Genomic DNA, 22108 nt, shown 5'->3' with positions numbered 1-22108 from the left:
TTCCAGAAACACCCCACACAATTCCAGAAAAATCACACCAAATTCCGGAAACATCCCACAAAATTCCACAAACATCCCAACAAACTCCCAAAATCTTCTCGAAACCCTACCATATTCCAGAAACATCCCACAAAATCTCCACAAATTTCCACACAATCTAAGAAAAATACCTCAAAATTCTTCATGTCTCCTCAAAGTCTTTCGAAATTCCACAAACATCCCACACAATTCCCTAAATCTTCTCAAAACCCTTCCAAATTCCAGAAACATCCCACAAAATCTCTTCCACTTCCCACAAAATTCCGAAAACATCGCACAAAATTCCAGAAAAATCTTCTCAAAACCCCACCAAATTCCAGAAATATCCCACAAAATCTCCACAAATTTCCACACAATATAAGCAAAATACCTCAAAATTCTTCATGTCTCCTCAAAGTCTTTTGAAATACCACAAACATCCCACACAACTCCACAAACATCCCAACAAACTCCTTAAACCTTCTCAAAGCCCTTCCAAATTCCAGAAACATCTCACACAATTCTCGAAAAATCTTCTCAAAACCCCACCAAATTCCAGAAATATCCCACAAAATCTTGACAAATTTCCACACAATCAAAAAAAAACCCTCAAAATTCTTCATGTCTCCTCAAAGTCTTTCAAATTCCAGAAACATCCCACAAAATCTCCAAAAATTTCCACACAATTTAAGAAAAATACTTCAAAATGCTTCATGTCTCCTCAAAGTCAAAAACCTTAAAAATTTCCACACATCATCGAAAAATCCCTCAAAATTCTTCAAGTCTCTTTAAAATCTTACCAAATTCCAAAACATTCCACAACATTCCAAAAAAATCGCGCAACCTTCCAGAAATCTCATACAAAATTCTTTACATTTTCACAAAACCCTACCAAATTGCAGAAACTTCCCACTAAACCTCCACCAATTTGCAAGCAAGCTAAGAAAAATCTTTCAAAATTCTTCAAGTCTAGTCAAAATCCCACAAAATTCCAGAAACATCCCACCAAATTCCAGAAAAATCCCAAAAAATTCCACAAACATCCCAACAAACTCCCTAAATCTTCTCAAAACCCTACCAAATTCCAGAAACTTTGCACAAAACCTCCTCCATTTTGCACACAAGCTAAGAAAAATACCTCAAAATGCTTCACGTCTCTTCAGTCTACCAAATTCCAGAAACATCTCACAAAATTCTAGAAAAATCTTCGCAAAACCCTACCAAATTCCAGAAACTTCCCACAAAAACTTTCCAAATTTCCACACATCCTAGAAAATTCCCTCAAAATTCTTCAAGTCTTCTCAAAATCTCACCAAATTCCAGAACATTCCACAACATTTCAAAGAAATCGCACAACATTCCAGAAACCTCCCACAAAATTCTTTACATTTTCACAAAACTCCACCAAATTCCAGAAACATCCCACAAAATCTCCACAAATTTCCACACAATCTAAGAAAAATACCTCAAAATTCTTCATGTCTCCTCAAAGTCTTTTGAAATTCCACAAACTTCCCACACAATTCAACAAACATCCCAATAAACTCCTTAAACCTTCTCAAAGCCCTACCAAATTCCAGAAACATCTCACACAATTCTCGAAAAATCTTCTCAAAGCCCTACCAAATTCCAGAAACTTCCCACAAAATCTTTACAAATTTCCACACATCCTAGAAAAGTCCTTCAAATTCTTCACGTCTCCTCAAAATCTCACTAAATTCCTGAACATTCCACAACATTTCAAAAAAATCACACAGCATTCCAGAAACCTCCCACAAAATTCTTTACATTTTCGCGAAACTCCATCAAATTCCAGAAACATCCCACAAAATCTCCACAAATTTCCACACAATCTAAGAAAAATACCTCAAAATTCTTCATGTCTCCTCAAAGTCTTTCGAAATTCCACAAACATCCCACACAATTCCTTAAATATTCTCAAAACCCTTCCAAATTCCAGAAACATCCCACAAAAACTCTTCCAATTTCCACAAAATTCCACAAACATCCCACAAAATTCCAGAAAAATCTTCTCAAAACCCTACCAAATTCCAAAAACATCCCACAGAATTCCACAAATATCCAAAAAAACTCACTAAATCTTCTCAAAACCTTACCAAATTCCAGAAACATCCCACAAAAATCTCCAAAAATTTCCACAAAATTCTACAAACATCACACAAAATTCCAGAAAAATCTTTTCACAACCCTACCAAATTCCAGAAACATCTTGTAAAATCCCTCAAAAATCCCACCAAATTCCAAAAACATTCCACGGAATTCCACAAACATTTCAACCCATTCCCTAAATCTTCTCAAAACCTTCCAAATTCCAGAAACATCCCACAAAATCTACAAAAATTTCCACAAAGGTCCACAAAGATCCCACAAAATTCCAGAAAAATCCTCTTAAAACCCTACCAAATTCCAGAAATATCCCACAAAAACTTGAGAAATTTCCACAAAATCTAAAAAAACCCTCAAAATTCTTCATGACTCCTCAAAGTCTTACAAATTAAAGACATAACCCACAAAATATCCAAAAATTTCCACACAATCTAAGAAAAATACCTCAAAGTACTTCATGTCTCCTCTAAGTCCCACAAAATTCCAGAAACATCCCACCAAATTCCAAAAAAATCCCACAAAATTCTAGAAACATCCCACAAAATTCCAGAAACATCCCAACAAACTCCCTAAATCTTCTCAAAACCCTACCAAATTACAGAAAAATCCCACAAAAACTTTTCCAATTTCCACAAAATTCAACAAACATTCCATAAATTCCAGAAAAATCCCACAAAATTCCACAAACATCCCAACAAACTCCCTAAATCTTCTCAAAACCCTTCCAAATTCTAGAAACATCCCACAAAATCTCTTACACTTCCCACAAAATTCCACAAACATCCCACAAAATTACAGAAAAATCTTCGCCAATCCCCACCAAATTCCAGAAATATCCCACAAAATCTTGACAAATTTCCACACATACTAAGAAATACCCTCAAAATTCTTCATGTCCCCTCAAAGTCCTTCAAAATTCCAGAAACATCCCACAAAAATCTCCAAAAATTTCCACAAAATTCTACGAAAATTGCACAAAATTCCAGAAAAATCTTCTCAAAACGCTACCAAATTCCAGAAATATCCCACAAAAACTTGACAAATTTCCACAAAATCTAAAAAAAACCCTCAAAATGCTTCATGTCTCCTCAAAGTCCTTCAAAATTCCAGAAACATCCCAACCAACTCCTTAAATCTTCTCAAAACCTTCCAAATTCCAGAAACATCCCACAAAAACTTTTCCAATTTCCACAAAATTCCACAAACATTCCACAAAATTCCAGAAAAATCCCACAAAATTCCACAAACATCCCCACAAACACCCTAAGTCTTATCAAAACCCCACCAAATTCCAGAAATATCCCAAAAAATCTTTACAAATTACCACACAATCTAAGAAAAATACCTCAAAATTCTTCATGTCTTCTCAAAACCCTACCAAATTCCAGAAATCTCCCACAAAATCCTTTACAATTTTGCAAAACTTTCTCAAATTCCAGAAATATCCCACAAAATCCTTACAAATTACCACACAATCTAAGAAAAATACCTCAAAATTCTTCATGTCTTTTCAAAACCCTACGAAATTCCAGAAACACCCCACAAAATCTTTACAAATTTCCACATATCCTAGAAAAACCCTCAAAATTCTTCAAGCCTTCTCAAAATCTCACCAAATTCCAGAACATTCCACGACATTTCAAAGAAATCGCACAACATTCCAGAAACCTCCCACAAAATTCTTTACATTTTCGCAAAACTCCACCAAATTCCAGAAACATCCCACAAAATCTCCACAAACATCCCAACAAACTCCCTAAATCTTCTCAAAACCCTACCAAATTCTAGAAACATCCCACAAAAACTTTTCCAATTTCCACAAAATTCCACAAACATTCCACAAATTCCAGAAAAATCCCACAAAATTCCACAAACATCCCAACAAACTCCCTAAGTCTTATCAAAACCCTACCAAATTCCAGAAATATCTCACAAAGTCTTTACAAATTACCACACAAAGAAAAATACCTTAAAATTCTTCATGTCTTCTCAAAACCCTAGCAAATTCCAGAAACCTCACACAAAATTGATTACATTTTTGCAAAACTCTCTCAAATTCCAGAAACATCCCACAAAAATCTCCAAAAATTTCCACAAAATTCTACAAATATCCCGCACAATTCCAGAAAAATCTTTTCAAAACCCTACCAAATTCCAGAAACATCCAGCAAAATCCCTCAAAAATCCCACCAAATTCCAAAAACATTCCACGGAATTCCACAAACATCCCAACACACTCCCTAAATCTTCTCAAAACTCTACCAAATTCCAGAAACTTCCCACAAAATCTACAAAAATTTCCACAAAATTCCACAAACATCCCACAAAATTCCAGAAAAATCTTTTCACAACCCTACGAATTTCCAGAAATATCCCACAAAATCTTGACAAATTTCCACACAATCTAAAAAAACCCTCAAAATTCTTCATGACTCCTCAAAGTCTTTCAAATTTCAGAAACATCCCACAAAATCTCCAAAAATTTCCACACAATCTAAGAAAAATACCTCAAATTGCTTCATGTCTCCTCAAAGTCCTTCAATTTCCAGAAACACCCCACACAATTCCAGAAAAATCACACCAAATTCCGGAAACATCCCACAAAATTCCACAAACATCCCAACAAACTCCCAAAATCTTCTCGAAACCCTACCATATTCCAGAAACATCCCACATAATCTCCACAAATTTCCACACAATCTAAGAAAAATACCTCAAAATTCTTCATGTCTCCTCAAAGTCTTTCGAAATTCCACAAACATCCCACACAATTCCCTAAATCTTCTCAAAACCCTTCCAAATTCCAGAAACATCCCACAAAATCTCTTCCACTTCCCACAAAATTCCGAAAACATCGCACAAAATTCCAGAAAAATCTTCTCAAAACCCCACCAAATTCCAGAAATATCCCACAAAATCTCCACAAATTTCCACACAATATAAGCAAAATACCTCAAAATTCTTCATGTCTCCTCAAAGTCCTTCAAAATTCCAGAAACATCCCACAAAATTCCACAAACATCCCAACAAACTCCCGAAGTCTTATCAAAACCCTACCAAATTCCAGAAACATCTCACAAAATTCTAGAAAAAGCTTCTCAAAACCCCACCAAATTCCAGAAACATCCCACAAAAACTTTACAAATTTCCACACATCCTAGAAAAATCCCTCAAAATTCTTCAAATCTCCTCAACATCTCACCTAATTCCAGAACATTCCACAACATTTCAAAGAAATCGCACAACATTCCAGAAACCTCCCACAAAATTCTTTACATTTTCACAAAACTCCACCAAATTCCAGAAACATCTCACAAAATCTCCACAGATTTCCACACAATCTAAGAAAAATACCTCAAAATTCTTCATGTCTCCTCAAAGTCTTTCGAAATTCCACAAACATCCCACACAATTCCCTAAACCTTCTCAAAACCCTACCAAATTCCAGGAATATCCCACAAAAACTTTACCAATTTCCACAAAATTCCACAAACACTCCACCAAATTCCAGAAAAATCCCACTAAATTCCACAAACATCCCAACAAACACCCCACCGAATTCCAGAAATATCCCACTAAATCTTTACAAATTACCACACAATCTATGAAAAATACCTCAAAATTCTTCATGTCTCTTCAAAGTCCTTCAAAATTCTAGAAAAATCCCACAAAATTCCATGAACATCCCAACAAACTCCTTAAATCTTCTCAAAACTCCACCAAATTCCAGAAACTTCCCACAAAAACTTTATAAATTTCCACTCATCCTAGAAAAATCCCTCAAAATTTTTCAAGTCTTCTCAAAATCTCACCAAATTCCAGAACATTCCACAAGATTTCAAAAAAACTGCACATTCCAGAAACCTCTTACAAAATTCTTTACGTTTTCACAAAACTCCATCAAATTCCAGAAACATCCCACAAAATCTCCCCAAATTTCCATACAATCTAAGAAAAATATTTCAAAATTCTTCAAGTCTAGTTAAAATTTTTCAAAATTCCAGGAACATCCTAGAAAATTCCAGAGAAATCCCAGAAAATTCCACAAACATCCCAACAAAATCTTTAAATCTTCTCAAAACCCTACCATTTTCCAGAACCATCCCACAAAATCTTTACGGATTTCCACAAAATCGAAGAAAAATCCCTCAGAATTTTTAAGTCTCCTCAGTATCCCACAAAATTCCACAAAAATCCCACAAAATTCCAGAAACATCCCACAGAATTCCACAAGTATTACACAAAATTCCACAAATATCTCCGAAAATTCCAGTAAAATCTGATTAAATTGTTAGCGTTCAGGAACACACATAATCACAAATGATTATATGCGGGTGCTTTATTAAGAGATCTGGGTGTCAGGGGTACACATACCCAAATCTCTCTCAACTTGGTTTTGGGTTGAACATATTTTCATAGTCTAGCATTATATAACTCACATATTAATTATTAAACTTACATTGTTCTATTGTATGCATTGTTTTTACCCAAGCATGGATTTCTCCTGATCCACCCCAGCCCCCTAACATTGTTCCTCATGTTCTTTAAACAAAAATTACAGCTAATCACATCTAACAATTGTATCATGATCATCTACTGATTACACAGGTGCAATTTTGACCTGATTTTTAGCAAGTACAAGGCCTAACATTTCCCAGGGCCAACTTTTCCAAGGCCTTTCCAAACCTAACTTCCTTTCTAAGTCCCCAAATTTTCTAACATTTTGAGACCTTTTACTATCACTTACAGGACTTGTGTGCTCCAGACCCCTCACCAGCCTTGTTGCCCTTCTCTGGACACGCTCCAGCCCATCCATGACCTTCCTAAATAAATTGGGGGCCCAGAACTGGACACAGCACTCGAGGTGCTGCCCAACCAGTGCAGAGTAGAGGGGAGGAATCCCTGCCTGCTCCTGCTGGCCACACTGTTCCTGATCCAGGCCAGGAGCCATTGGCCTTCTTGGCCACCTGGGCACACTGCTGGCTCATGCCCAGCCTGCTGTCCATCAGTGTCCCAGCTCCCTTTCTGCCTGGCTGCTGTCCAGACACTCTGTCCCCAGCCTGTAGCACTGCAGGGGTTGTTGGGGCCAAAGTGCACGACCCGACACTTGGACTTGTTAAACCTCACCTTGTTGGGTTTGGGCCCTGGATCCAGCCTGTCCAGCTGCCTGTGCAGAGCCCTTCTACCCTGCAGCACATCAACACTCCCAGCCAAGCTGGTGTCACCACGGTTCCATGGGGCCCTAGAGTGTCACAATGGTCTCCAGGATTCCATGAAGCCTCCCAGCAATCCAGTTTTGGATCATACTGAGAGTGACTGGACTCATACTGGGAGTATCTGAGAATGACTGGGAACATGCCATGCACATCATCCCCCATACTGGGGGTGACTGGGAGCAACTGGGAGCGTGCTGGGAGCCAACGGCATCATCCTGGGACTGACTGGGTTGATCTAGTCAGAGGCAAATGGGACCATCCTGGGAGTGCTGCCATGTGACAAGGATCATACTGGAGCTTACTGGACTCATACTGGTGTTGAAAGGGAACAGCTGGGATCTCTGAACACCAAAGGTTTTTTTCCTGCCCACTGAAGAAGGAGCTTCCCAGTGTCCATGTGTGAGGGGACCTTCACCTGAACCAGATGCTGTTAGGAGAAAAAGCTGCCTCTGCTGGCAAATCCCACACAACAAGTCAATGCCAAGAGAGAGCATTTTACTTTCACAACTTCCCTCCTGGAGTCATAGTCCTTTTGAATCACACAGCAAGCAAGAGAACAGCACAAAATATAAGGCTGTGTCCAGTTTTTGGCTGGGTGAGCAAACAGAGGGAGCGCCAGGGTCCGTTGCCACAGACTCTCCTCTTGGGGAACAGAACCCCCCAAGGCTCCATTCCAATGCTGTGCACACCCTGCTGGTTACAAACAACCCCTTTTTTAAGAAGTTGTTGGCAGGAGCTCTCCCAAATAAATGGCATCTTAATGGCAATTTTCATTCAAAATCACCTCCGTTCCAAAGGATGAACAGAAAGCCCACAGCAATCCCAAAGGCACATATGGTGCACCTGGGGAAATCCTCAACTTCAGGGCCCAGTGGGTTAAAAAATACCCATAAGAAGCCACAGAGTCCAGAGTGCAAAACTGCAACAACCACTTGCTGGATCATTTTGGCTGTGCTGCACATGTCTGCAGACTCTCTGTCCCCCTGCAAGGACAGAAGGACACCCATCAGGGGCTGGGCTGGCTGCTGAGAATGCCTCGGGCAGGACGATCCTCAGGCAATGAGCAGGTGCCCAGAGCCGCTCTGACACTGAGGCCTCTGTGCCCCACAGCAACGGGAACACCACAAGGACACGGCAACGTTCCTGTGACATCACAGCAGCAGCTCCCCCAAAAATTGTTTGCAAGGTTCTCCTGGGTCACCAAGGAGCACAAAGGATCCTCAGAGGGCACAACCTATTGCTCAAAGGATCCAAGAGGAGCTCAGAAAATGCAGCAAATGAGGACACCCCACAGCCCAGCCTGAACACTGAGAAGGAACAAAGAAGTGACCAAACCAAAGGAAATACAACTTTTGGTCACTGATGCTTCTGACTATAACCAGCAAGGCTTGTTCCATCTGGGATCTTTGTTCTAGTTCTAGAAACAAGCAACGTTCTCTGCTGTAACTGTACATTCCATCACCAGTCAGAGATCCTCATCGACGAGGTCACCCAGCATCCCTGAGGCCACAGCAGGGAGTGCTCCTGACATCTGGTAGAGCACTGTGGCTTTCCTGGGATCCTTCTGGTCCTGTGGCTGAGAGGAGTGGGGTGGATGGAACCAGGACAGGTCACAGATCAGCAGCCCCACTGCAAGCAGTGCTTTCTCCTGCTGTGTGGGGACCATGGGGTGACTGATATTGGGACTCCCCTGGCTTTGGCTCCTGCAGACCACACAGTGGCTCAGACACTGGCCTGAGGGAAGGGGTCTCATGGAAACCCGGCACAGGCATTTCTCTTTGGAGAGGGGGTTCTGCAGGGAGAAGGGAGAACAAGAGACATTCCTGTCTCCTGAGATTCCCCCTCCTCTTTCAGCAGCCATACCACAGTCCATCAATGCCAGAGTTCATAGGATCACTTCCATGCCAGGGAGCACAAGGCACTCAAAACTGAACCCTGCCAGAGCCCAGCCCTGCCTGCCCATTTGGAGGGTGTGGGGGAATGCAATTTCAGCAGGAGCTGACCCACAATGATACTTTGCCACTTGTGGGTTTCTCACAGCCTTAGAAGGAGTTTGAGATCTCTGTCCCCAACACCCGCTCACCCTTCAAGTGCACACACGTGCCTGGGGGCAATTCAGGGTCCCTGGAGTGGTGGCTGCTAATCTTGGAAACAGGAGCTGTTGTCTTTTCCAATGGCCTTAACTCCCTTCTACCTATTAGAAAGTGGGTGAGTAAAGGAAATGACCCTGGAGGAAGGGGACCAGAACCTTGGAAAAAGATGAAACATCTTTTGTCTGAATTACAAATTAAATCCCTTTCATTTATTTCTTTAGTACTACTCTATTACTACAAACAAAAACATGTTTCTGAGCTGACTGTTGGGATTCGGGGCTTTATTTCTTGGTCTTGTTGTTATTATTATTTTTTAGTATTACTTTTCATTGTCAAGACTTTTAAATCTTAGACATAAATAACAAATGCTGGATGTCACACACTGGGAAAATTCCCTTGTTTTTCCCACCAGAATTAAACTGGACACTCAACTCCAAGTTGCCAGTGGATTCTAAAGACGGAAAATCCTGTTAATGCCGGGTTTGGTGTGGTTTGGAGCTGGGGAAGGGTCTCATCCCCTCCCAGAGGCGCCCCAAGCCCGCTCTGCTGCCACTTCTGCACTCGCGGCCCCTCACGGCGGCCCTGCCCTGGGGACGTGGTGGGACCCCCTCCTGCCAGGGCTGAGGCTCCTCATGGCCCCTCACAGCCGCTCATTGCCCCACAGAACCTCTCATGGCCCCATAAAACCTCTCATGGCCTCTCATGGTCCCTCATGGCCTCTCAAAGCCCTTCATGGCCCCTCATTTTTCCTCACGGCCCCTCTCAGCTCCAGGCGCGGGGCTCCTCCCAAAGGAGAAGGGGTCGGGCCCTGCTCTTTCTCCTTTTATTTCGGTCCCTTCATAGCGACGAGTAAACAAAGGCTGAATGGAGCCTTTCCCCAGCGTTTCCCTCGGGGTTCATTGCGGGCTGAAGCTCTGTGCTGGCGCTGGCGCGAGCACCAACATCCCTGCAGCCCCCAAGGCCTTTGCTGTCCCCCCGTGTCCATTCCCTGTCCCCGAGTCCCGCCCGGCTCTGGCAGCAGCAGCAGCCGCAGCGCAGCGGGCGCCGGCCCGGCCCGGCCGGGGCTCCCGGCCACGAGCAGCAGCAGCGCCGGCCCTTCCCACCTGCTCCTGCCTCGGCTTGCCAGGCCTTTTGCCAGGGCAATTCTGGACTACACCAACAATCCCCCACAAACAGCCCTGATTCCTCAGGCCCGCCTCTGCTGCCCTCAGCCAGCCCTCAGAGGAAGAAAGGATCGGGTTCCAGCGCTGTTTTCAGCACTGTTTTGCTCACCCTGAGGTGACAGCAGGAGGCTGTTGGTGCCTTGGCCTTGGCAATTGGAGATCCCAGCTGATCTTGCCCCTCTTCTGCTTGCCACTTGAATTTTAGCAGTACAGCTGCAATTGCCTCTTTCAATCAGTGCTACCCACTGTGCTTTTCTGACAGGGAACTCGGACTGCTTGTTAAAAAGGCCTCATGAGTAGTAGATCTCCAAATGCTCCCAACTCCCTGAGCACAAAATCAAAGAGAATTAAAGCCACACAGGTCACATTTGCAGTGCTCAAACACAGCCCTGTTGCTGCTGCTGCTGCTGAAATAGAATCAACTGACAGAGGCCATCACAGAAATTGCCTTTACAGTGGCAAATAAAATGAAAAAATCGACTAGGAGAAAAAAAACCCAGAACTCCCCAACTCACTTCACTGTTTCTACCGAGCAGCAGAAGAAAAAGGAACAGGGCACCTTTCAGGCAGTTCCACAAGCTCAGGGTTCTCATTTCATGGGGAATCTGAGATGCAATTGGCCTTTTTAAAAGGCTAAAACAAAGGGAATGAATTGGAAATTATTAGGAAAAAATGTACCTTCTTATATACAAAGTTCACCAAGTCATTCCCTGCATTTCTCCTTTTCACATTCTTTCTGTCATCCAGAGAGGTCCAGCTTATCATGTTCTGATGCTTATCATCAACTGATTGTGCTCTTGATTTCTCCCAGTGCAAGAGATGTAGAATCATCTAAACTGAACACAGAAACAAACTCTCTCTGTCAGCCCATTTTCATGTTCCAGATCACTTTCAAGGTGTCCATGGGGGATTTGGAATGATCAGCTCTCCACTTCTGGCTGCACACCCTGGAGATTCTTTCTCCACATTCAGCCAGGCTTGTATTCCCTAACAATTCCTGGTACCTCATCATGTTTTCTTTGGCTAGATGAGTAACAGTGGAAACCTTACCAATGGCACAACTCCCCAGTGCACAAGGAAAAGAAAGAACAAGTTTCAAGTGCTTCAAATATTTGTTCTGCTTTGCTGCAAGAGTTGTGCTGCAGTCACTTACAGTGTGGGAAGCCAAGAGAAGCTGCAGCTGGGGGCACATCTTGTGATAGGAGCTGCGCCTTGTTCTCCAGGACAGGTTTTTGGAAAGAACAGACGGGACTGTGGAGAAGATTCTGGGAAAATTGAAACAACTTTCTTATGAAATGAAAATCAAATCAAAAGAAACAACCAATATGTTTTTCTCTATTTTTCTCTATTTATTTTTATGTTCCCCTTTTCCATCTTGCACTTTCTCCATCCCATTCATTCCAAATGGATCTCACCTCTAAGATCTGAGACTTGGCAAGTTTTAGACACTGTAAAATACCATGAGCTATACCCAGTTTGCCTTGCCCTGTTTTCCTTGGAAAGCAATGCTGGAGACACAAGTGCAGCGCTTGGGTCCGGTACAAATTCTGCATTCAGGGAATGTGCTCAGATGGTGCCTGACCCTCAGCAGGGACAAGGCACAGCAGCAGCCAAGGGCATTCCTGTGCCCCTGTGCAGGATTCAAGACTCTGGCTCTTGGCTCAACACGGCAAAGTTCCCGTGTTTGGCAAGGCTCAGGGGCTGCCCGGGGAGTGCGGGGCTCGGGCCGGGGCCGAGCGGGCAACGGACAAACGGACACGGGGACAAACGGTCCCGGTGCTTCAGTTGCAGCGGCGGCAGCGGCAGCAGCAGCAGCAGCGGCGGCAGCAGCAGCAGTGGAAGCAGCGAAAGCATCAAATTTATCACTTTTCTGTCTCTCCTCTCCCTTTCCCACGGACCCACATTCCCTCCGGGTCTCCCTTTTCCTGCGTCCCCCCCTCTTCCAGGTTCCCTCTCCCCGTACCCGCCCGGGCCATGCCCCCGGCCCGCCCCCGGACCCGCCCACGGGCCCAGGCGGGGCTGCCCCGGCCCCGGCGGCCCCGGCCCCGTCCCCGGCCGTCCCGCCGTGGTCTCGCCTCCGCTGGGCTCTGGCTGTGCTGGCGCTGGCGCTGCTGGGCGGGCATCATTGCCTGGGGCTGGGGCGGCATCGCTGCCCTTTGGCTCCGCCTTGCCCGATCCCGGCCCCGGCCCCGACGCAGGCTCCGGTCCCGGCCCCAGCTCCGGTCCCGACCGCAGCCCTGCCCCCGGCCCCGGCCCCGGCCCCGGCCCCGGCCCCGGCCCCGGCCCCGGCCCCGGCCCCGGCTCCTCCCGGGGCCCGCGGAGGACACAGGCGGCGGGGCCGCTGCCGCCGCCTCCGCTGCGGCTTCCCCGGCCCGAGCTCCGCCGCTCAGCAGCGCGGCCGCTGGCCCCGAGCCGCCGCTGCCGCGTTCCAATGAGGGAACGCCTGCGGATGCCCGGCCCGGGGAGCTCGGGGAGCGCTCGGGGGCCGTTCCTGTCCCCGGGCCGAGCGCTGATGGCCGCGACTCGCCCCCAGGGAAGGCGCAGGAGGCCCTGCAGCAGCGCTACGAGCTGGGCCCGCTGCTGGGGCGCGGCGGCTTCGGCAGCGTCTTCGCGGCCACGCGACTCTCGGACGGCGCCCCGGTGAGCGGTGGGCAGAGGAGGAGGAGGAGGAGGGGGCGGAGGAGATGGCGGGGGCGCGGCGGGGCGGGCAGCGAGCTCAAGCCTCTGCTGCTCCTTGCTCGCAGGTGGCCATCAAATGTGTGCCGCGGGATCGCGTCCGGCTCTGGGGCGAGCTGGTGAGTGTGCGGGGCCAGCGGCAGAAGCCGGGGCGTGCCGGGCAGGGATGAGCCGGGGCCAGGCGGGGTGGGAGCCGCCGAGAGCCCTGCGGGGAGAGAGGGCGTGGGGTGAGCGAGGTGTGCAGAGCATCCCGGGCTGGCTGAGGGGTCCCAGAGCCCTGGCCCGGCCTCAGCCCCACTGACAGCACCGTGCTCCTCCCGCAGCCCGACGGCACCCGTGCTCCCATGGAGATTGTGCTGCTGGACAGGGTGTCCTCTGGCTGTGCTGCAGTCATTCAGCTGCTGGAGTGGCTTGAGCTCCCCGACAGCTTCGTGTTAGTGTTGGAGCGTCCACAGCGGTGCCAGGACCTCTCGCATTTGCTGGCGGAGCGGAGGTTCCTGCCAGAGGAGGAGGCGCGGGGGCTCTTTCGCCAGGTGCTGGAGGCCGTGCAGCACTGCAGCAGCTGCGGGGTCCTGCACAGGGACATAAAACCGGAGAACATCCTGCTCGACCTGGCCACTGGGCAGCTGAAATTGATCGACTTTGGCTGTGGCGCCTTCCTGCAAGACACAGCCTACACCCAGTTTGCAGGTGAGCCCTCGCAGGGGATGCTCCTGGCCGTCTCATGGCCCAGCCTGGCTGTGGCACCGGGGATTCCCCGTGGTGCTGCCAGGATGGGATCAATGCTTGAGGCAAATTGATTTGGATGGGGGTGTGAGGGGGACCAGCTCCCAGCCCTGCCAAGAGCCTTCAGCACCCACTGTGCCCTGGGCTGGGGCTGGGACAGCCAGCCTGACAAAAACCCCCATGGGGGTAGCAGAGGGCAGGGGTCTGACCCCATGCCCCAGAGAGTTTAGTGAGTCAGCGAGGAAGGGCTTGAACTCCTCTGCTCCCCACGTTTGCCTTGGCCTATTAACAATTTTTTGGAGGCCATGCAGGCAGGGAGGAGAGTGTGTTTTCTCTACCACGGGGTGTGTTTTTATTTGGTTGCCATGGTTGGGCCTCCCCAGTGCTTCTGCTGCCCTCTTCCAGCCGCAGTGGCTTCTTTTCCAACCCTGGGTTTGTAGCCAAGTGCCAGGTGCTGGCAAGAGGGCAGTGGGTCACCCCGTGTGCCGCTGGGGCAGCCCCCACATGCCCAGGGATGCTGGGGCCAGGCTCTGGGAGCAGCAGCATCCCCCTGATGAGCTCCATCTGTGTTCCACAGGAACCCTGTCCTACAGCCCACCAGAGTGGATCCACCAGCAACGCTACCATGGCCAGGCAGCAACAATCTGGTCCCTGGGCCTCCTGCTCTACCAGCTGGTCATAGGGAAGCACCCATTCATGAGGGGCCAGCAGATCATCTGGGGGCGGATCTTGTTCCCACGACGGCTCTCCCAAGGTGAATCCTCATCTCTGGGCACAGGGGGAACACCAGGCTTGGGAGACAGCTGTGGGCTTATGAGCATCCTGCTCTGGCAGCTGCTGAGGAGGTGGCACATGTCCTGCTCTCCTGCAAACAGGGAATCCATGGGGAAGTTGAGGCCCAGCTCTGGGCACACCCAGCATGGCCTGGGCACTGGAAGGGGGCGGCAACTTCTCCAACTGACTGGTGATTCCTGGTTTCTCTCTTCAGAATGCCAAGATATTATTAAGAGGTGTTTGTCCATGCAACCCTCGGACAGGCCATCCTTAGAAGACCTTTTGCGCGATCCTTGGATGCAGGCTGTTCATCTGCCCTAGGAGATGGGAGAGATCCACATGCACAGTTGGATCCAGGGGCCTGGCAGGTAACAGCTCCACACATTTCTTGGCAATCGGTGGCAAAGCAAACCAGGCTGTTTTTGTCGTGCCTGTAGCTCTGAGCAGGGGTCATCAGAAGGGAACACACAGCTCTTGGGCTGGAGCTGAGCTGGACACCTGGTGTGGCAAGCACTGGTGGCCACCATTCCCCCTGCTTTTGCTTGTCTGCTTCACTGATGGCTGGGACCCTGGGCAGAGCACTGACAGCTTGGTCTGGTCCCTAGGCAAGGAGAAGGAGCCCCTGGAGAAGCTGTTACCACCTGGGGCTGCTGCTGGAGACACCAAGGGCAACCTCAAGGATGGCAATCTCTTCCTCCAGCTGGCCAGCTGAAGATGGTGGATTTCAATTCTGGCATGTCTTCTTCAAAGACTCGCTCCACGCCCAATTTGCAGGTGAGTCCACAGCCAGGGGATGCTCCCTGATCTGGGCATGGCACAGCCTGGCCAGGCACCAAAGGTTCCCCCCTTGGCTGGGGTGGATGCAAGCAATTCTTCAGTTGGCTGCCAAGCTGCTTTTTGTCTCTGGACAGCTGCTGAGGGGCTGGGTCTGCCGTGGCTGGCTGCAGGCTGGGCACATGGCCTGCCCTCCTGCTCTGCTCCCAAAGGCAGCAGTGATGGGCAGCTTTGGGCCCAGCTCTGAGCACGGCCAGCATGACCTGGGCACCACGGATGGCTGGGACAAGGGGACAGGAGCCTTCAGCTGACGGGCGGTTTCTGGTTTCTCTCCTTGCAGCCGGGCTCTGCGGATGCTGAGGCTGCTCTGGGCTCTGCCAGGGCTCTGCTGGGCTCAGCCCCAGGCACAGCTGGGCTCACCCTGCCCTCCCATTGCTCTGACAGCTTTGCATCACACGAGCCCGTTCCCAGCACACCGCCTGAGCTTTCTACTTTTGCAGGTGAGTGAGACTCTCCTGCAGGCCAAGAGATTGCAGTTAGGGACACACATATAATTGGCAAGGACCCAAACTCTCCACAGTCCCAGCTGAATGCCTGCATCTGCACAGGATGTTTTCTGTGTCCCACTCTTCCTTTCTTTTTGGCTGCAATTGTGCAATTGCACTTTCTTCCTCCTCTAGAAGTGCCACTGCTGTGTTCCTGAGGCAGTTCAGTCTGGAGCTGATGGATGAAGAATCGCCCTTCTGCACTTCCAAACCAGAGCAAAAAGCTGTAAGTGGGACTTTGCATCTTTAAGAAACCCCTGAATGTTTGAAAGGGAATGTGCAGCTCATTCACAGGGTGAGAAGGAAGGGCACCTTCTAAAGGATTTGGGGTTTGACAGAGTTTAGATTCCCAGCGCTGCTTGGAGCTGTGAAGGCGCAAAGCACTTTCTTCTTGCTTCACTCCAATTTCACCACAATTTCAAATAACAATATTGGAATCAAACCCCAAAAACTTTTTCAGAAAGGTTTCTGAGGCCAGTAAGATGCATCATGCCATCAGCACATTTACAAAGTAAATAACTGTGTTTTATGTTTCAAAAGACCAATTACACCTTAATTCAAAGTTAGAGAAGATATTTCACTGCACACTTGGGTTCTGTTTTTATCTTTCACATTTTATATAAGTTTTTTTTCTTTTATTTTTCCGCATTTTTCCCCTTAAAACAGAAATCATGCTATGAAAAAGAAGTGTCCTTTGCTCCTGGTTCCTGTGTGGAGCAGCTCCCTTCCCGCTGGCTGAGCTGCTCAGGCAGAGCCCAGCAGCTCCTGGCCCTGCAGGGCTGAGGCTTTTCCCTGTTGCTGGGCACAGACTGATGGAGCAGCACTGCTGAACACAGGGACACGCAGAGGGAGCAGAGCAGCTGCCTTTGCCCACCTGAAGCTCCAAGGCCAAACTCTGAGCAGACACAGCTGGAAGAGACTCGCAGGCTCCCTGTTGGCTCTGCTGCCCCACTTGTGCCTGGCCCAGCTCTGCGTGAGGCACAGGGAGAAGAAGGGGCAGCTCCCTCCCAGCCCCAGCCCAGAGACCCCTCCAGCCCTGGGCCTTGGGGCACTGTCAGCACCCGCTGCTCCAGCCACGGCTTGTGCTGGCACTGACAGCAACAACCAAAGTGGGGCTGGTCCTGAGGGAGCAGCAGCAGTGCCTGGATCTGATCCCTCAGTGTGGGGCAGTGCTGGAAATATGATCGCAGCAGCAGCACCACCACCACCAGCAGCACCAGCAGCACCAGCAGCACCAGCAGCACCAGTGCCAGCAGCACCAGCAGTAGCATCAGCAGCAGCACCACCAGCAGCAGGAGCAGCAGCAGCAGCAGCACCAGCAGCACCAGCAGTACCAGCACCACCACCAGCACCAGCTTCACCAGCAGCGCCAGCAGCAGCACCACCAGCAGCACGATCAGCAGCAGCACGAGCAGCAGCACCAGGGGCAGGATCAGCACCAGCAGCAGCACCAGCAGCACCAGCAGTACCAGCAGTACCAGCAGAACCAGCTCCAGCAGAACCCGCTCCAGCAGCTCCAGCAGCAGCAGCAGCACCAGGGGCAGGATCAGCAGCAGCAGCAGCAGCAGCACCAGCAGAACCAGCTCCAGAAGCACCAACAGCAGCAGCACCACCAAAAGCAGCACCAGCAGCAGCACGACCAGCAGCCGAAGCAGCAGCAGCAGGACCAGCAGCACCAGCAGCACCAACACCAACAGCACCAGCAGTGCCAGCAGTACCAGCACCAGCAGCACTAGCAGCAGCACCAGCACCAGCAGCACCAGCAGCACCAGCAGTACCAGCAGAACCAGCAGCGGTAGCAGCACCAGGGACAGGACCAGCACTAGCTTCACCAGCAGTGCCAGCAGCAGCACCACCACCAGCACGAGCAGCACCAGCAGCAGCAGCAGCAGCAGCACCACCAGTGCCAGCAGCACCAGAAGCACCACCACCAGCAGCACCACCAGCACCAGCAGTAGTACCAGGGGCAAGATCAGCACCAGCAGCACCAGCACCACCAGCAGCACCACCAGCAGCAGCAACAGCAGCAGTACCAGTAGTGCCAGCAGCACCAGCGGCAGTGCCAGCAGCAGCACCAGCAGCACCTGCACCAGTACCAGCAGCAGCAGCAGCAGCACCAGCACCAGCAGCAGCACCAGCAGAAGCACCAGCAGCAGCATCACCTGCAGCACCAGGACCAGCAGCACCAGCAGTACCAGCAGAACCAGCAGCAGCACCACCAACACCAGCAGTAGCACCAGGGGCAGGATCAGCACCAGCAGCACCAGCAGCAGCACCAGCCATAGCATCAGCAGCAGCACCAGGGGCTGGACCAGCACCAGCAGCAGCAGCAGCACCAGAAGAAGCAGCATCAGCAGCAGCATCAGTGGCAGCAGCAACAACAGCAGCAACAATAGCAGCAACAGCAGCAGCACCAGCAGCACCTGCAGCAGCACCACCAACAGCACCACCACCACCAAGAGCAGCACCAGCAGCACCAGCAGCAGCACCAGGGGCTGGACCAGCACCAGCAGCACCAGCAGCAGCACCAGCAGAAGCACCAGCAGCACCAGCATCACCAGCACAGAAGCAGCAGCAGCAGCAGCAGCAGCATTTGCAGCACCAGCATCACCACCAGCAGCATCAGTGGCAGCACCAGCACCAGCAGCACCAGCAGCACCAGCAGAACCAGCAGCAGCACTGCCACCAGTGCGAGCAGCAGCAGCACCAGCACCAGCACCTGCACCAGTACCAGCAGCAGCATCACCAGCACCAGCAGCACCAGCAGTATCACCAGGGGCAGGATCAGCAGCAGCAGCAGCAGCAGCAGCAGCAGCACCAGCACCAGCACCAGCAGCACCAGCATCACCAGCACAGCAGCAGCAGCACCTGCAGCACCAGCATCACCACCAGCAGCATCAGTGGCAGCACCAGAACCAGCAGGACCAGCAGCACCACCACCAGCACCTGCACCACCAGCAGCAGCAGCAGCACCAGCACCAGCAGCAGCACCACCAGCACCAGCACCAGCAGCACCAGCAGCACCAGCACCAGCAGTGCCAGCACCCGCAGAAGTACCAACACCAGCACATGGAGCTGACTTTCAGTGCAGCCTCTGCCATGCTTCCCTCCCTGTGCAGCGGTGTCACAGCAGCCTGAGGCACCTGGGAGCCCTCAGTGCCAGCAGGTACTTGAGATGGCAGCCCTGGGCTCCTGCATGTTACGCCAGGAACAGAGCTGGGGACTCCCTCCCCATGTGGAGCTTCCAGATGGAAAAGGCTGCTGTGACCAGGCAGCTCCAAGGGCACAGAAAGGAGGGGCTCAACCCCTTGATCTGTGCCAGTCCCACAGTCCTGGGCAGCAGCCACCAAGCCCTGGGGGAGCAGAGGGCACAGCAAGAGGGACAAAAGCAGTCAAGGTCAGAGACTGGGAAGAGCCAGACCTGGGAGCAGGAACAGCTGCTTCATTGAACTCCTGGAGGAAGCTCTTGGCTGGTTCAAAGCCCTGAAAGGTGTGAAGGGCAGAGAAGAGGCCACACCAAACAATGCTCCTGTTTTCACACCTCCCCTCTCTGTGTCCCAGAAGGAATTGGATGAACTGTATTCTTCTCTCTGAGTCGTCTCGTTCAGTGTGAGCAGCTCAGCACCAGGAGCTGAAGGAGCTGAAGCCTCAGGCCACAAGAGCTGAGTAAGAGGGGGCTTTTGGGCCAAAGTAATGCTGCTAAGTAATGGACCTAGCTGAATGCAGCAGATAGAATCCTGCAATTATAGAATCCATTTTGCTGGAAAAGGCCTCTGAGCTCATCCAGTCCAGCCAGTCACCCAGCAGTGTCAAGCCCAGCACTAAACCTCGTCCCTGAAGTGCCAAGGTCTGAACAACAGGCCCTGAGTGAGGCCTGAACAACAGGCCCTGAGCCAAAGGTGACCTCTGGATGAACCTTCCAACCAGAGGTTATCTGTCTGTCTGCTCATTACTGAAATATGCATGGTCATTAGCACTGTGATAGATGGATCCACTCATCAATGAAACATGGATTGACCTTTCTGTGTTTAGAAGCCAGACAAGGCCATTAAATCCGACATCTGGCCTTGTTTGGGGTGTATGGACAGAGTCAACTCCCTTGGTTCCTCCTTGAGGCCTGGCCAGGCTTTGGTAGGGACGCAAGAGGAGGATGAAACCAGATGTTCCCACAGCAGAAGTGCTGTCAGTTTGTTTATTCAGCACTATCAAAGCTGGGCCCTCTCTCACAGCGGGGGTTGAGCCTCACCTGTGGCTGGAGGCACCTGCAGGATTTCCCAGTGTCCAGGAGTGGCTCTCCAGTCCTTGGCTGTGACAGCATCCCCAGCTGATGGGTGGATCTGGGGATGGCAAAGTCTGAGGGGAACTGGATCTTTGTTAATGCCTGCAGGCAATCTTTGGCAGTGATGATTGGGTGCATTGCTGAGCTGCTCCTTTTGTGATCCTTTGCTGCTTGGAGCTGCAGTAAGTGACACTGATTCCTTCAGGTGGTGTTTGTGCCTTTGGTGCTGACTCTGCCCACTGGTGAAACAAAATTGGCAAAGTCTGGCCAGATCACAGCAAAATATCACTTTTTAAATGTAAATGTAAGGAATCAGTCCCATCTGAAATTCCCAGAAGGGAAGCCCTCCCCAGAGTTCACTGGCTCTGGAGTGGGGCTGAGGTGGGAGCACCGTGCGAGCAGTGGGGCAGTCGGTTAAAAGAGGCTGAACTGCAGGATGTCTTAAAATGCATCCAAACATTGCATATGGAAAAAGGAAAAGAACTTGTGGGTTTGGGAAGACAAGGATGGATTTTGTTAACAGCACCAACAGAAGGAACAGTTGTTTTTTGGAATGCTCCCACATGAAGGTACAGAAAAAGGTTTTAGTCTTGAGCTCAGATTTGTTTGTGCAAGTAACATAATAACAATAACAATAACAATAACAACACAATAATATATATTTATATATATAACCAAAACTCAATAATGTGAAATAATGCTGAAAATACCAATTTGTGAGCTTTGGCTGCTCACTGTAACACTAAATACCCTACAAAAAAGAACTGGCAAAGACCCAAATGTCAGTGGTAAACTTTGTGAATTTTATACAAGGAATAAAGGAGGAACGGATAAAACTGGCTGTTTTTATAGGGTTTGTTGATACTATGATGCAGAATGCTCTGTCTGTTCCTGTGAAAAACACACTGATTAAGACTGCTGGGTTTTTCATGTACCAGACTCTCTACAAGCTGCAGGATTGGTTGAACAGGTGAAGGAGTTGTTAAGAGAGCAGTTGATAAAATGAGGAAATGGGAACCTGTCCTGGTGGAGAACCCATCTCCCAGATGTGTTCCATGCCCTTAACAATGGGCCCACTGGGGAAATGGAAACCCCTGGGTGTGCAGGGCTGCACCCAATTTGCAAACACAACCATGGACAGTGAGACTTGGACTGCCTGGGAAATGGTTCTGGGTGTGATGGCCCCTGACAGGGCCACCCCAGAGGCTGCAGGGCTGGACCTTCATGCACTGGAATTAATTAGGAAAAAGCCAAAGCAAATGAAAGTTAACAATACAAGAATAGGAATTCAGATTCCTCCAGGACGCTTTGGTTTGGTAACTGCTCACTTGAGCTTGGCCTTGCAAAGTGTTGATGTCATGGGAGGAGGAATTGATGCAGATTATGAAGGAGAAATTAAAGAAATTCTGTTAAAAATGAATGAACAAGATTGGATTATTCAACCCCATGACAGGTTATCACAAATATTGATATTGCAGTTTAAAAACGATTGTGAAAGAAGGAGATCCACCTCCAATCAGCACTGTTTGTGGAGATAAAAGGTTTGGATGCAGCAGTCCTAATAATTGGTCCAGAGTGTGGGTCCAGAGGCCAAATGGCCCTCCAGAGGCAGCTGAAGGAACAGCTCTGGGGAAAGACAACACTGTTTGAATCCTGAAACCTGAGCATGAAGAATGGGAATATGTCCCTGCAGCCAAGTGTTCTCTGCCAGAAAAAG

General features: G+C 49.3%; 2 protein-coding genes across 2 annotated transcripts in view; one reads left to right on the top strand and one right to left on the bottom strand.

Moving 5' to 3' along the window:
* Positions 1–22108, bottom strand: part of LOC147646855 (uncharacterized) — a 153500-nt gene that overhangs the window by 116285 nt on the left and 15107 nt on the right. The window lies entirely within an intron of this gene.
* Positions 12592–20865, top strand: LOC147646856 (serine/threonine-protein kinase pim-1-like). Its single transcript, XM_086872941.1, has 10 exons — positions 12592–12685; positions 13151–13257; positions 13362–13412; positions 13617–13983; positions 14597–14773; positions 15008–15161; positions 15399–15567; positions 15908–16067; positions 16248–16338; positions 16779–20865. Exons 1-6 carry the CDS (start codon positions 12592–12594, stop codon positions 15112–15114), a joined length of 903 nt encoding a protein of 300 aa, XP_086729067.1. The 3' UTR covers positions 15115–15161; positions 15399–15567; positions 15908–16067; positions 16248–16338; positions 16779–20865.

Source organism: Cyanistes caeruleus, unplaced genomic scaffold (genome assembly GCF_971803275.1).
Source record: "Cyanistes caeruleus unplaced genomic scaffold, bCyaCae1.hap1.1 HAP1_SCAFFOLD_78, whole genome shotgun sequence".
NCBI classification, from domain to species: domain Eukaryota; kingdom Metazoa; phylum Chordata; class Aves; order Passeriformes; family Paridae; genus Cyanistes; species Cyanistes caeruleus.
Note: the sequence above shows the minus strand (reverse complement) of the source record. Positions and strands in the feature narration are given on the sequence as shown.